General features: G+C 46.0%; 1 protein-coding gene across 1 annotated transcript; it reads right to left on the reverse strand.

The window, feature by feature from the left end:
- Positions 1-1,365: 1,365 nt before the first annotated feature.
- Positions 1,366-4,543, reverse strand: FOXI1 (forkhead box I1). Its single transcript, XM_069199339.1, has 2 exons — positions 3,896-4,543; positions 1,366-2,881 (listed from the first exon to the last, which is right to left on the reverse strand). Exons 1-2 carry the CDS (start codon positions 4,467-4,469, stop codon positions 2,337-2,339), a joined length of 1,119 nt encoding a protein of 372 aa, XP_069055440.1. The 5' UTR covers positions 4,470-4,543; the 3' UTR covers positions 1,366-2,336.
- Between the last annotated feature and the right edge of the window lie 10,919 nt (positions 4,544-15,462).

Genomic DNA, 15,462 nt, shown 5'->3' on the forward strand with positions numbered 1-15,462 from the left:
ATGTCCTGGACTGCAAAAATGCACTCAGCCAACACAAACCACGAATGGCCTTTTCTTGCACATATGATCACCTCATTGTTCTGCGCCCTCCACAACACACACAGTTCTGTCCCCCTGAACTGTTTATCAAGCAGTGGTGGCATGAGGCAACGGAACGTCTTCTCACTTGATGCACATGACTCAATGCTCCTCTGAGATGCATCAGTTGTCCACTATGTACACTTGAGAGTGGTTGTCCCTAAAGCACTGTGCGCTTCTGCTGCACATCATCCTGTACTCTGCTAATCCACATCACCCTGCTGCACAAGGCAATGGCTGACAGTTGTCTGTGTTGATTGGTGCAAGTGTGGCTGTTGTTCTTAGTGCATCATGAGTGAGTGCTTGCATGTTTCATTGACTTTATGAGAATGACAGTGTGTATTTCTATGTAATAATGCACGAGCAGTCATTTTTGTGGCCTGGGTCTCATTTTTCATCATCAAACTTGGATCCAAGAGAAAAAGGTAGAATAGGGAGAAAGGAGGCGGAGAGAAAGATGGGAAAAAGGTGACAAGTGAAGAAGGAAGGGATGAAAAAGGATCTGGACGAGTGAGAGTGTGAGACAATAAGTGTAGACTGGTGGAAGGAGATTGGCATGTGGAGAGTACAAGGTTTGGCAACTGTGGTATACATCAGCAGCATCAACCTCAAGTTCCTAAGAAACACGTCTTGTCCCAGCATTTATTTTTTTAATAATTAAGAACAACGTGCACTATAAAACATACCAACCCTGTTGGCTTTGTCGGTGCTAGCTTGAATAAAGTGTGCTTGTTTAATGAGCCTCTGTCTCAAGACTACAGTGAGTTTGTTGCTGGGGCCGGAGTGGCGTGCAACCACATATGCGCACTCCTACACTGTTCCCACGAGAAGCAAGAAACGGCAGCACAATAGAAGCGGAGCTCAAATTTTACGTTTCACTGTACTCATTGCGGACAGTTCTTTTTAATTATATTAACCCCTCCTGGGCAGTGAGCTGTACAGGAACCATGCGAGGGAAGTGCATTCCACGCGTTTTCTTCAGTTTTAGGAAACAGGTCTACTCGCGAGTGTACTTGTTCCACGTGCAATCAGAGAGAAGAGTGCAAACACAGCTCGAGAATCTGGTGAGTGCGGCCCCTTCTCAATGCACACTGCATTTTTACGAGTATTTGCTTTACTCTAAAATTAATATAAGTGCCAATTTCACCTCATTCAACATTTCTTGTTTGACCTGAACTGTACTCTTGGGCCTCACCCAACAGCCGAGCTGCAGGAAAGGAGCCAGGGAAGTCGATGACTGGCAGATACGATAGTTAAAATACTAAGAAGCGAGGATAGTTATATACAAATACTTTTATTAGTACAAAAATACTCCCAGCTTTGACCCACGGCGTAATTATTTCATAAAAAAATGCAAACAGTGTTTAGGTTGTCGCAATAGTGTACTAGCATATGCAAATTCACCAACTGGGAAACGCTCATCATAATTGCTGCTCATTTGCGGAAATTACTCTGTACAGTTCATGTGATGTGCACCCACTATTACAGGAGGCAAACGTGAGTTCTGCTTTGCATTAAATAGAACAATACATATGATGTGAAAAGACGCCGACAGGCAGATTATCACAAAAGTCTTGTAAGAACACAATTTGAAGGCGCTCGTTGAAGCCCTCTCCTTAATGTGAGTAGAGAGGAAAATGAGGTTTCACATCCTATTTGCATACCTCGCGCAAGTTCATGAGAAATGTGTAGGTTTTTTAAATGAACATTATTACATTTCTTAATAATAAAGATTATTCGCTTCTGTGATTTCTAAGTAAAAGTGTCTCAAGCAAAACGATGCACAGTACAGGCACAGTTCATACTAATACAAAATGTAACGTGACTTCTTTATACAATCTCTGTCTAACATGTCGGGCAGTATTTGCAAAATATACACTTATTCGCTCTTTACAAAGCAGCAGAAGTAAATTGGTCATGGTGGATTTGGGATTCTGAACTGTCCAGGGGCCGGGATCCAGCGAAACCCTCAAAATGAGGAAAGGTGGAAGCTTCCCTGCCCCTTCTTCTCTGTTCACCTCTTCTCCATGGAAGTCCATCCATGTAAATTCCCGGAATAATGGGAAAGCTCAACCGGGGTCGCCTGATCTTAATGCCCATTGTCATTTTTATAGTTGGGCCAAATGTATGTTGGCGACCAGGGTGGTACCCTCAAACTCAGTGAAGGGCGGCTTGTGCGTGAAAAGTCAGAGTCTTGGCTTTCCAGTGGCTGGCTTGCTTATCTTATTTCTGTGAGCCTTGGTGGCAGCGGCCCACGACTACACCTCAGTTCCCTCCCTGGGGTACATGGCGCTGTTTGAGCTAAGGCTGTTGTAGAAATGAGAATTGAACTGGTTCAGCACTGAACTGCCGTAGTAGGGGCTGGAGGATACTGAATTTGACCACTCGGAGCCACCGTGGCTTGGGATGGTGGTGAGCGGCGAGTAGGAGTTGAAGCCCCCCATGCTCTGTCCCATTTTGTCAGGAGTGTCACTGGTGAGTCCGAGGGTCACGGGACGGTTCCCCGAGCTGGCGCCGTTCACGTACGCCGCCGTCATGCTGGAGAGGAAGCTGTTGAGGCACGGGCTGGGAGGAGAGGACCTCTTTTCCGGTGAGTTCTCGCTTCCAGGCGGTGACAGCTCCAGGATGTCTTGGTGCTCGCCGCTCTTCGGGCTGCCGCTTAGGGGACTGTCCTCTGGTTTGTCCGAGGCCAGAGCTCCTGTGCTGGAGCTCATGTCAGACTTCCTCTTCCTCTTCCTACGGAAGTTACCATTGTCGAACATCTTCTCACAGTTAGGGTCCAATGTCCAGTAGTTACCTTTGCCTGTGAAACGAAAAGACAGGTTACTTGGAGGTCCAGCGGCTGCATGCACACGTGCGTCACTGCGCTTCTAATCTAGACAAGAGGACTAAAGTGCTTGATTTACACTGAATAGAAATGGTGCCTTTTAAAGTTATTGCATGAGACAAGCGCTATTGTGCTCTGACACAATAGCCCTTTTCTCATCACTAATGGAAGGCATTGCCCAGCTGCGATTAACCCCTAATTACTGAGACGGAACTCTGGCACACAAAGGGCAAGCGCTAAAAAGAAGGAATCCGTGGTCAGGCAGTCTCTAAGACAACACCTTGAGACAAAACTGCTAATGTAGCGTGGGGGCTACATTCCATGTTTCACATGAAGTCAGAAGCAATAACAATTTACTCAGAAACAGATTAAATAGCACCCCCCATTTCATTTTCTCTTCTGCCATTTGTAAGCTACGCCTGAACTGCAGAGATGCTGTCATGAACAGCTTGGTCGTCCTTTCTGCAAGATGTTAATAAGCAGTCTTTGAAAACGTGACCGTCTTACTTAATGGTGCACTTTCACTTCATTACCCGCAGATCTTACTTGGGCTAACCCCTCCTCACTCCATGCTTCCTGCCTCCCCCAGCACACACAGACACAATCATAAAACACAGGCACATTGTTGTGTTTCACCACTAATAATAATAGCGTGCAATCTGAAACGTGCGCACTGAAGGAAAAAAAAGACAGACAATACTTGTGGGGAACAAGACTGAAGAGGCAAATCTTCGTTTTCTTCGGAATATTCTCCAGTCCGTCTATTTTTGTAAAACCCACACAAACGCTTCAGCAATGGTGATTATGCAAAGCAGTGACTGATTTCAGCATGCAAGAAATTAACAGGTTAACAGTTGCCTGGCCATTTGCTGCCTCACATCAGTCAAATCAAACAAAGCTTTTAAGGCAGCCTGAAACCCAACATTTATGTTTGCAAGACAGCAAAAATACAATTTGGTCATTTGGATCTGAAAAAGTGAACTGGGTTACCTGGGTCATCCTCGTCCCTGGGAACTTTCTTGAAACAGTCGTTGAGAGACAGGTTGTGCCGGATGGAGTTCTGCCAGCCAGCTTTGCTCTTGTTGTAGAATGGAAAGTTGTCAGCCACATACTGGTAGATCTGGCTCAGTGTCAGCCGCCTGTCTGGGGCCCCATGGATGGCCATAGCGATGAGTGCGGAGTAGGAGTAAGGTGGCCTCACCAGCTTCATCAGCTCCTCTTGCGATGGCATGGGCAGCCAGCTCAGGTCGGCGCCCCCCAGACCGTGCATGCTGGGAAGCAGCTGCCGCTGCATCCCATAGGACTGGGGCATGAAGGGGCCAGTGTTGGATCCCTGCAGGTAAGGCGGTGGCGTCATGGAGGGCCCGTTGAGCCAGAGGTAAGGGTTGGCGGTTGCGCTGTAGTCGCTGGTGTCAAAGTTCGAAGGGCGCTGAGGGCTAGGCATGTTCTGAGGATGGAAGAAGTTCTCACAGTAGATGTTCATCTCTGGAGGCTCTTGGCCAATATTTGGAAACTGTGGGCTGCAGCGAGGTGGGGAGTGTGGCTGTGGATCAAATGAGCTCATGCTCTAAGTGCAGGAAGCCTCCAGCGTCGAATACACCTGTGTTATTATTTTCAGGTGAAGCAGGTGCACCACCTGTGCCCCAGCCCTAGTATTTATACACCTGTTCGTGTTTAGGTTTCTCTGCTTGCTCCACCCAGGCCTGCCTGAGTGGCTGGAGATCAGACAGATATGCGCCGTGGAATGCTGGTTCCTCCACACCGGCCTGTCACAGCAGCCGCATCACAATCCATCAATCAGTCACAGTGTATTTAGCCAGCACCGAAAAGAAGCCCATTATGAAACGCGTGGGTGTTTATCATTTACATGAATGGAGGAATTTTCCATGACTGCTGAAATAATAAAAAAAAGAAAAGAAAAAAAAAACTACCATGAAGCAGCACCGATCTGCCAGGTAATCAGAGTGCAATGGATCAACTTTTAAACGAGCATACATATAACAATACCTATAAAAAACAAACACCTGGTGTACTTGCCAGGTTTTCAAACGGCAGCGTCTCAAATTGTGCTGAAGCAGAATTATTGTTTTATTTGGTAACTTTATTGTAGATTATAGGATATCATTGCTGTGTGCTTTGGGTACTTTATAGGGAAAAAAAACACAGTTCGGTGTATTTGTGTGGTTTCCTACGCACATCCACACATTCTTAGGTTATTACACTAGCATTTCTCTCTAAATCAAGTAATTATTTTTATGCATACGCCCTCATTCTCTTCAGTTTTTATTTCAAATTGCACAAGAGAGCTCTGATTTGAAATAAATTGTTTTCTTTCGACCTCCCACACCCGCCGCGCCTTTACCGAGCAGGGGATGCATTGGCAGATTTGCGAAAGGTACATGTGAAACGTCTGCCTCGTTGCACCGAAGCTACACGTTCAAACACTTCAGCATTCACATTCTCTGGTGCAGCAATTATGGCGGATGCCCGGCTGGCAGCCGTAACTACCGACCAGTGTGAAAGAGGACACCGAGAAAGCCGGGTGAGCACACTGAACAACGGAAAGGAATTAGGTAACCAACTCCCCTTGCTTCCAGTATATTTCCCAGTCCACCCCAAAGCAGTGATCACTGGCAGCAGGAGTTGGAAATAAAGAATGCAAAGATGTAGGGCTCGATTTACAATTGTTTTCCTGTAAGTAGTTGTATGTCACTCCCTGTGCGATTCTCTCCTAAATTTTGAAAAGTAAAATTCACTTACACGCAAAAAAAAGTTTTATAGAAGGGGCAAAAGAATGCGGAGATTTTGGAGATATCGCCCCACTGTCCTAATTTTCAACTTTTGATTTTGACCTGGAAGTAATGAGTTTCAAAACAGACACACCCAATTTAGGCCCACATTTAAGAGGTTCTAGGGCCTCCTTGTGCCACATTATCGTCATTTTTTATAACGCTAATATGTCTCAAGGAAGCCAAATTCACTGCACCAGATTTACAAAGTGGCACACTGGATGCATTGCAACACTTTGTAGCCTCTTGCACCACGTTATGCCTGTGGCAGGTATAATGCATGCAAGGGGGACGTGCCCCCATAAGGGGGATCGCAAAAATGATGCAGTGAAATCCATGAGATTCCACTGTGCCATTTTTAGCAGCTATTTTTAAAGCCTGCACAGAGCAGGGGTTAAAAGGGGGCACCCCATTATTTATAATGGGCCCCTATGTACCTTGCAGGATTAGCTCCAACATTTTTGGTGCTAATCCTGCAATGTACTACAATAGCGCCAACATTTTTGACACTATTGTCCCAACCTGCGCCATGGTGCGCCGTATGTTTAATACAGCGCACACATGGTGGTGTTAGGTGGGTGCTGATGGGTGGAAGAAAAGTGGTGCTGCATATAATGCAGTACCACTTTCCTTAAATTTTGGCTTTAGGGTCAGATGTACAAAGAAGTGGCGCAATGTAGCGCAGCAAGCAAAGTTGCTGTGCTGTGTTTTGCCATCTGGAGAGAGCAGAACTGTGTCACATCTTCAAGGAAATTGTGCACTTATGCTTTCTCCATGCACTGGCAAACTTTGTGCTGCATAGCACAAACACAAGCACTTTTGTACCATAGTGCCAGGGTGCCTGTGTTGTAGTCATGATAGTTTTTGTGTAGGGAGGAGTACTTTCCTGCACAAAAAATATCCTTTGTGGCTATTTCCTCATTTCACGTGTGCTGCTATTTTGGCTCAAATCCTTGTCCCCAAATCTTTGTAGTTATGGGTTTGTGCCAAAATCCATGGGTGGATGCACAGGAACGCCCATGCACCACTCATGGAAGCCTCCAGGCAAAGTTTAACACAAGGCCTCGCAATCCTCAGCATTGAGTTACAAGTTTTTATAAAGTAACAAAATCAACATTTGATTTGTTAATCCCAAAATGCATTTTACATCGGGTCTGCGTAAAAAAAGAGAGGCAAAGCTGATGCAAAATATTTGTAAATTTGGTCATTAGCATCATTGTGTTGTCCTGGTCAAATCAGTAAGGGCTGATTTGAGATTGAGCCTGTCACTCCTGTTACGAGTCCCTAAGGCATTCGGATTAGAGTATTATTTGCCAACAATCAGTGCTTATCAGTAACTGATCAGAGCAAGTGAAAAGAAAATGTAGTGTTCCTCTGATAAATTAATGCATCAAAACTCATGACCAGCTAAAGCAGTCTCACCTCCAGAATTATAAAACATGCAGAGCTTGTGGGCATGACATTTTGTGTGAGCAACAGTCATTTTTCCTACACTAAGATCTGAGTGAGAGATCAGATTGCAAAGAGCTTTCCCTCCAGCCATGTGCTTTCCCCCCCCCCAAAAAAAAACGAACATCGCTCACAAATGCTTAGTAATCACTATCTCCTTTCCTGCATGTTCCAAATGTAATGCCAAGAAGAAAGGAAATCTTGTATGACCCCTAGTGATGGGTTAGTGCAACTGAGGCAGAGATCTGAGAGTCTTAAGGTGGAGGAACAATTAAGGAAGAGAAAATGGTCTTAATATTGCAAGTTTTAGAGTGGAAGTATTTCGAGAAACCAGTGACTGAAGTTTGGAATGGGTGATTGTGCAGGGAGGGAGTGAAGTAGTGACTTGATGAATGTGAATACATATTTTGGGTGAGGTCTGAGAGACTTGTTTCGGTCCTGGATATCATTTAGTTTTTTTTTGTTAAGCAGGGCAATTAGGGTGTTAAACACCTATTTGTAGTTTTCTAGATCATCAAACATCTGTGACTACCTTCAGTGGTGAAGGTGGAAATGATGTATTTAAAAGGCGACTGATCTCACTGCTTTTGTGGAGTGAAAGGGCGAGTGTGTGAAAATGTGATTACTGGGGTTGAGGGAAGCAGATATTGTAGAGCCTTTTAGATCAACACAATTGCCAGTGATTATACTAAAAGAATATGACATTTGAAATAGCAATGAACGATGTTTAAGGAAGAGCGTTCTTGCCTTCTTAAAAAAAGGCAGTAGAACCAGTTCTGCTGCTGCACTGTATGGCCCTTTGAAACAGCAGCAGTGGTCTCCATTGGTGCAATGAGTTGCTGAAAAATCACAAAGCTAGCAAGGTTTTTTAAAATTAAATCTCCCTAAAGAGATGATACCTCTTTGATGTGTTAGAAGTAATGTAGTTATGGTCTGGGTGGCGAGGAAGCAATGAGAGTTCAGTAGAGGAGCAGAGAAGCAGGACCCTAGGGGCTAATGATGCAGGGAGGGGTCTAGGCAACGCATAAAGATCTTAGAAGGGGTGAAGACATTATAAATAAGTCTAGCTGTGGGTCAGCAAAAAAAATGAAATGGCAACGTTATTTCTGGTATAGATTACATACCTGTTACCATCAAGGTTTTATTCTTTAATAGCCGTGCTGGTAAGAGTCATATTTTAGAAATTAATGTCTGAGTACAAATGAGTTTAAATGTGGACTGAGACTGCATTGCCAGATGACTCAATTTCTTTGTGGTCACCTTGAAGCCTTGCTTAGTCTCTCTTTTTGCATACAATGGACACTTGGGCAATTAGCCTAACTATTTAATTAAAAAATGCTATGATTTTAACTCACAAAATACACATCGTGTGATATGAATGCCTTACAGTGGATATGTGATGTCCCCAATATGGTAGGATTCTGGGCTTACTCAGTCAAGTGGGAAATTCTAGCATAAGTGGGCCCGAGTTCAAAGGCTGATTTTCTAACTTAATCACACTGTGGGATCCTGGATAACAGATGGGGGACCCACAGTTAGATTGGTCATATCTCAACCAGACAGACATTTACTTATTCAACATATGGCTGTTTTGCAGAAGGACCCAATGCCAGCCAATTTCTTGTGTTACAGAATATAACATTCTCTGGCTCTATTAATTACAAATTATAAACATGACAAATGTTTTGTTTTCACATAAAGTCACAATATGTACAGTACAGCATAGTGATTATCACATGGGCACATCTAATACATGAAATTTCCTAGCAAATATTCCATAGCTAATACATGAGTACATGAAATTCCATAGCAAATAAGGAGTCATGATTGACCACACCTCAGACCCTTGTGGCACTGACTGTTTCAATTGACTTGGACCCAGGACAAAACCGTGCTGGTCCCTCCATAAGTTGTCCTCTACAAGGCAAACTCACCTGCCCCCTCAAGAAAGAGGGAGCTTGGGCCAGCATAGCAGGTAGACTATGCCAGAACCACCCAATATAGGGATTTCTATTGGCACCCATTGGGAGGTGGCCCTTGGCAACCGAGCCATACCTTGGACCCCATACCAGCCCAGTATCCCCAGGCCTAGCAACCCTGGCTGGCTATGGACAATCGCTGTAGCGATCCTGGAAAAAATCAATGTATCTACTTATGTCTCCGATACCTTATCTACCAAAAAATTGGAAGCACTTGGAACTTATTTGTATGCTGATGTTCAGCTTGATGCAGATAATAGCAGCTCCTCTTGTAACACATAGGCACAGCTTGTTTCGTGAATGTTCTACAGACCTCTATGATACTATGATACTGCATGCACCGCCCCAGCCCAACACAAAAGAGAACAAGCATTGGCAAAGGCAAATGATCTGACTTAAATATGTCAAAACATGAAAACAGGGCATGAACAAATGCACACAGACTGTTAGATTGTCATTTTTTGTTATTTTGGTATTCCCTTACTGAAATGAATGTTGATATTAATAACTTAAAACGTAGAAAAACATAAAAAGCTCATTCCTTCCCTTTTTACAAGTTCACATTTTGCCAGTCTTTTACAAACAACAGTTCTACTATCTTTGAAAATTCAGCGTTATAAACGCATGTGGGATCTTTGCAAAGATTTTGATTGAACAGGCCTGAGGAGAGCCATAGGCATCCTCTATCCTTGTCTTCAGTTTTAACCACGACTGACTCAGGGGTTGCTTTTCCAGATGGTGAATACAAGGAGCTGCCATTCAGCCTGGATGGTGAGATGAAAAACAAGACATGCTGAAGAAAGAAAGTTATACACTAACGGAGCAAAGGGAACACAGACATAGTAATAACAAGGATACAATCGAGATTGGTAGGGCCGATCCTGACAGAAGTTTCTGTATCGGAAGCTGAGAGATTACCCACCCTCCGAGTTTGAGTATGACGCAGCTCTTCACCTGGAGTTTAGGGCAGTTTTAGGGTTTTAGCTTGGCTGCCTATTTCAATCCCAGGTGTCTCTTCGTGTTACAGACTTGAATATCAATACACCTTTCCCCTCAGTAGCTCAAGGCACAGGGCTTTGTCTCCTAAATAATTGGTGTTACTATTTAGCAAATGAATGGTAGTCTTACCATCCTTGGCACTTCAGTCAACACACACTGGCCTTCTCTGCTGGGGCTCCAAGCCTCCTAAGGCGGGGCCGTCCCTGCAGCACCCCCTGCCCTTTCTACAGCTGACTGGACTTGATATCCCAGTGAGGGGCTCCTCTTCATCCCGCCCACCACCCACCTCTGCCCGTTGCCCAGCCGTGCTAATGCTTTCCTCTCTGGTTTCGAGTCGCAATCGAGCGAGGAAAGAGAGCACAATAGGTTAATGTCCATGTTGCACTGATCGCTATTGCAACCTCTAGGGAGGAGGTGCGAATTCGAATGCGGTCACTCAGCTGGTGTGTGCCGGCACTGCAGAGAGCTATCTAAAAATCGCAGCTCACATGCTTCAAGCCTGTCAGCACCATCTCATCGTTTCACCCATTCACAGTTGATTTACTCAGGACCAGCCAAATGGGTGTCAGTAAAATCTGCCGCGCAAATTAGATGAAAATTGTAAATGAACGGCAGGGACTATCGTGACAAAGTCCCAGGTGTTACTAAACGTTGTTGCTATTTTTCTATTTAATTATAGCCCTTCTACCTGCCGAGGGAACTCTATTGGGCCAGTCTTTCTGCACGGATATGAACCTGTGCTCCCACAGAGCAGAGTAAAGCAACGTCTATGTGTTAAATAAATGACCACTACACCCAATGTTACAATTTTGCCAATGATTGTTATGTAGACATGAGACTTCCGCTCAAGGTATCAGTCATCCCAGTCAATACGATGGTGTGCACAGGATTGCATGTACGCGTTACAGTGCGTGTCTCTTTGCATGTTTACACCGTTGTGTAGCTGCGTGTTCTTATGACTATGGGCGAGTGTGTTCGCTTTGAAAGGCACAGCCTCGTTGCCGTAAACTCGAGAACACTCGGAGGCAGGTTGAATGTGACTTTTAACTTTCTAGTGCCTTAAAGCCCAGCCTCGCCAGGTGCCTCTGGTTGAGTGCTGACCTGGACTGCAGGAGCGCTCTGTGCTCAGTACAGAGAACGGCCTTGGAAGTCCCTCTGGACGGCTACTGTGTCTGTACTTGTTCACGGATAGGTGGAGAAGTGTGGACGGTGGAGAAGTGTGGCTCAATGGTTAGAGCGGCAGACCCTGAAGCAGAGATCTGGCTCAAGACCAGGGTTCAAGTCCCGCTTCGGCAGGTCTTGTGCTCAATTCCCCTTGACCAGATAATTCTCGCCTCGGTGCCTAATCTAATTCATGGGTCCCACTCTGCAACTCTGGGCAATAGCTTGCTTAATCTCCACAACGGCCCCAACAGCGCTTGGATGCCTGGCTTCACCCTCAGGAGTTGGCACCTCATAGGGAAAAAGCCAGGAGGGGTTCCATAGCGGTATGAGTACAGCGCCTTGAGACCCTAACGGGTGAGTAGTGCGCTATACAAGTGCTAATTTACATTTACGGATATGAAACTGCGTGAGTGAATGTTAACTGTACTCCTGCTTACACGGATGTGTCTTTCAGTGTGGCTTTGCCTCTCGATATTTGTGCACCAGGATGCGAGTGCGCGTTTTCAGTGAATGCGTGAACAGCGTATGCATGGGACAAGTAATGTTTCATCCTGTAAAAAACACAACACAACAAACTAAGGCCTGTGTAAATGGCTCTCCCATTCACTATCAGACAGTCCCTGCCCATTTATCTCAATCCTGCAGGTTCTTTCTTTCTCCCTTTACTAATTTTTTTCTTCTCCTTTTTCTCCCTACTTTTTTCCCCTTAGTGTGTTTTTCCCTTTCTTGCTCCTACTCAATATCTGACGAGGAAACTTAAGTGCCGGTCCCCAAAACGTAGTGCTGATGGGCCCCACCGGCAACCACCGGCTCATTTTAAGCACTGGCTTCCGTGTGCTGCTCAGGAGGCGGAACTGCCTGGGAACGATGAGAAAATCACATTCCTCATTTCAGTATGACCACCAGACATGCTCAAATCATTTCAGGGAGGTCACAAACAAAAAGTATCTTGGTGGAAGTGTTGGAATGAATGTATAAAATGTTACATAAAACGCACAAAGTGAACAATACCACAAGGCATAGTGACAAGGAATGCCTGATGAGCAGAAGTGGCCACCGATCAGTCTTTCACTGTCTAGCCATGAACTGTGCGATAATGCGTGGGCTAGCACAATCAGTGTTGGGACTGTGAAGCAGTTGTGGTGGTTGCAGACCTTTGGCATCAGTCAGCATTCTAAAACACAAATGTCCATAATATGTCAATGAGGACTGCATTTCCCAACAAGTGGTGGGAGCTGAGCAGCCCAGTGGATGAATGGGGTTGAGACTGGCCTCAGTTGCCATCCAATCATAGGATGTATGATGGAACAACGCATGTGTATATCATGCATGCCTTTACAACGCATTCTCTACAATGACCATGTCTTTACCACACATTCCTTTACCACGCATGCCTTTACAACAAATTTCGTTGTAAAAGCATGTTTGGTAAAGGAACATGCATGATAACTTCAGCCCGCCCCTACATCTGACACCATAACCCACACGCCCCAAGCCCTAAAAACTACTCCATCCACCCCCAGCCCTGAGCCCTAACCCCCCTACCCTACCCTTCTCAGTCCTAAAACTTATCCCACCTGTCCTCAAAACTACCCCAAACCCCCACCCGCCCTAAACCCTAAAACCTACCCTGTTCTGAAAACGACACCACCTTGTCCTAAAAACTACCCTGACTCCTCGCTCTAAACCCTAAAAGCTACCCTGCCCTGTCCTGAAACCTATCCGTCACTTTCCTAAAAACTACCCCTACCCCACGCCCTAAACTGTAAATCCTACCCTGTACTAAAAACTACCCCTCTCTGTCCTAAAAACTACCACAAACTTCCACCCTGAAACCTAAAACCTACCCCGCCCTGTCCTAAAAACTATGCGACCCCTGCCCTAAACCCTAAGAGCTACCCTAGCCCGTTCTAAAACCTACCCCATCTTGTCCTAAAAACTACCCTAACCCCCACCCCGCCCTAAACCTTAAAACCTACCCTGTCCTAAAAGCTACACCACCCTGTTCTCAAAACTACCCGACCCCCCACCTTAAACCCTAAAATCTATCTTGCCCTGTCCTAAACACTACCCCAGCCCCATCCCCACCCTAAACCCTAAAAGCTACCCTGCCCTGTCCTAAAACCTACCCTGCCCTGTCCTACAAACTACCTTGACCCCCGCTCTAAGCCACAAAATCTACCCTTCCTTAAAAGCTACTCCTCCATGTCCTAAAAACTACCCAGCCCGTGCCCAGAGACCTAAAACCTACTCCGCCCTGTCCTAAAAGCTACCCAGCCCCAGCCCTAAACCCTAAAAGCTGCCCTGCCCTAGCCTAAAACCTACCCCGCCTCATCCTAAAAACTTCCTGACCCCCTACCTTAAACCTTAAGAGCTACCCTGCCCTGTCCTGAAACCTACCCTGCCCCTACCCTAAAAATATCCTGACCCCCACCCTCAACCTTAAAGCTACTCGCCCTGTCCTAAAACCTACCCCCATCCTAAAAACGACCCCACCCCGGCCTAAACCCTAAAACCTACCCTGTCCTAAAAACTACCCCAACCCCCATCCTAAACCCTAAATCCTACCCTGTCCTAAAGACTGCCCCAACCTGTCACCACCCTAAACCCTAAAAGGCCCTAAACTGTCCTAAAAGCTACCCCACCACATCCTAAAAGCTACCCTAAACCATAAAAACTACCCTCTCCTAAAAACTACCCCTCCCTGTCTTAAAAACTACCCCTACCCCACGCCCTAAACTGTAAATCATACCCTGTACTAAAAAGTACCCCTCCCTGTCCTGAAAACTACCACAAACCTCCACCCTATCCTACAAACTACCCAGCCCCCACCCTAAACCCTAAAAGCTGCCCTGCCCTAGCCTAAAACCTACCCCGCCTCATCCTAAATACTTCCCTGACCCCCTACCCTAAACCCTAAGAGCTACCCTGCCCTGTCCTAAAACCTACCCCTGCCTGTCCCAAAAAATATCCTGACCCCCACCCTCAACCTTAAAAGCTACCCTACCCTGTCCTAAAACCTACCCCAACCCCCATCCTAAACCCTAAATCCTACCCTGTCCTAAAAACTGCCCCAACCCGTCCCCACCCTAAACCCTAAAATGCACCCTGCCCTGTCCTAAAACCTACCCCACCACATCCTAAAAACTACCCTGACCCCACCCTAAACCATAAAAACAACCCTCTCCTAAAAACTACCCCTCCCTGTCCTCAAAACTACCCCAACCTCTATCCTGAAACCTAAAACCTACCCCTGTCCTAAAAACTACCGACCACTCGCCCTAAACCCTAAAGGCTACCCTGCCCTCTCCTACAACCTACCTCGTCCTGTCCTAAAAACTACCCCAACCCCATGCCCAAAACCATAACTGTTCCCTTGCCCGGTCCTAAAACCTACCCGGACCCCACGCCCTAAACTCTAAAATATACCCTGTCCTAAAGCCTACGCTTCTCTGCCCTAAAAATTACCTTGACCCCCCCCCCACGCAGACCCTAAACCCTAAAACATTCCCCTATCGTAACAACTACCCCTCCCCCACCCTAAACCCTAAAAGCTAATCTGCCCTGTTATAAAACCTATCCGCCCTGTTCTAAAAACTAGCCCGACATCCTGCCCTAAACTCTAAACCCTACCCTGGCCTAAAACTACCCCACCCTCTCCTAAAAACTACCCGACCCCCCACCCTAACCTCTAAAACCTACCCTGCCCTGTACTAAAAAGAACCGTGACCACCTGCCCCTCCCTAAGCTCTAAAAGCTACCTTGCCCTGGCCTAAAACTACCCCATCCTATTCCAAAAACTACCTGTCCCCCTGCTTTAAACTCTAAAACCTACCCTGCCCTGTCCTAAAAAGTACCGCTAACCACCACCCCAACCCTATACCCCAAAAGCTACCCTGCCCTATCCTAAAACCTACCCAGCCCTGTACTAAAAACTATCCCATCCTGTCCACTAAACTACCCAGAACCCTTGCAACTACCCTGAACTGTAAAACATACCCCGTCCTGTCCTAAAAACTACCCTGACCCTATTATCACCCTAAACTCTACAAGCTACACTGCCCTGTCCTAAAACCTACCCTACCCACTCCTAAAAACAACTTTGACCCCCAGCTCCTGCCCTAAAATCTACCCCACCCTTTCTTAAAAACTATCACGCCCCCTTAAACCCTACCAT

This window comes from Pleurodeles waltl, chromosome 7, assembly GCF_031143425.1.
Source record: "Pleurodeles waltl isolate 20211129_DDA chromosome 7, aPleWal1.hap1.20221129, whole genome shotgun sequence".
Classification (NCBI taxonomy): domain Eukaryota; kingdom Metazoa; phylum Chordata; class Amphibia; order Caudata; family Salamandridae; genus Pleurodeles; species Pleurodeles waltl.

What these genes read in the sequence shown, in the direction of transcription:
- FOXI1 (XM_069199339.1), bottom strand. Translation starts at nt 4,469, where the DNA reads ATGAGCTCATTTGATCCACAGCCACACTCCCCACCTCGCTGCAGCCCA. An exon ending in CAGGGACGAGGATGACCCAG is followed by an intron (nt 2,882 to 3,895) that starts GTAACCCAGTTC and finishes TTCGTTTCACAG; the next exon opens with GCAAAGGTAACTACTGGACA.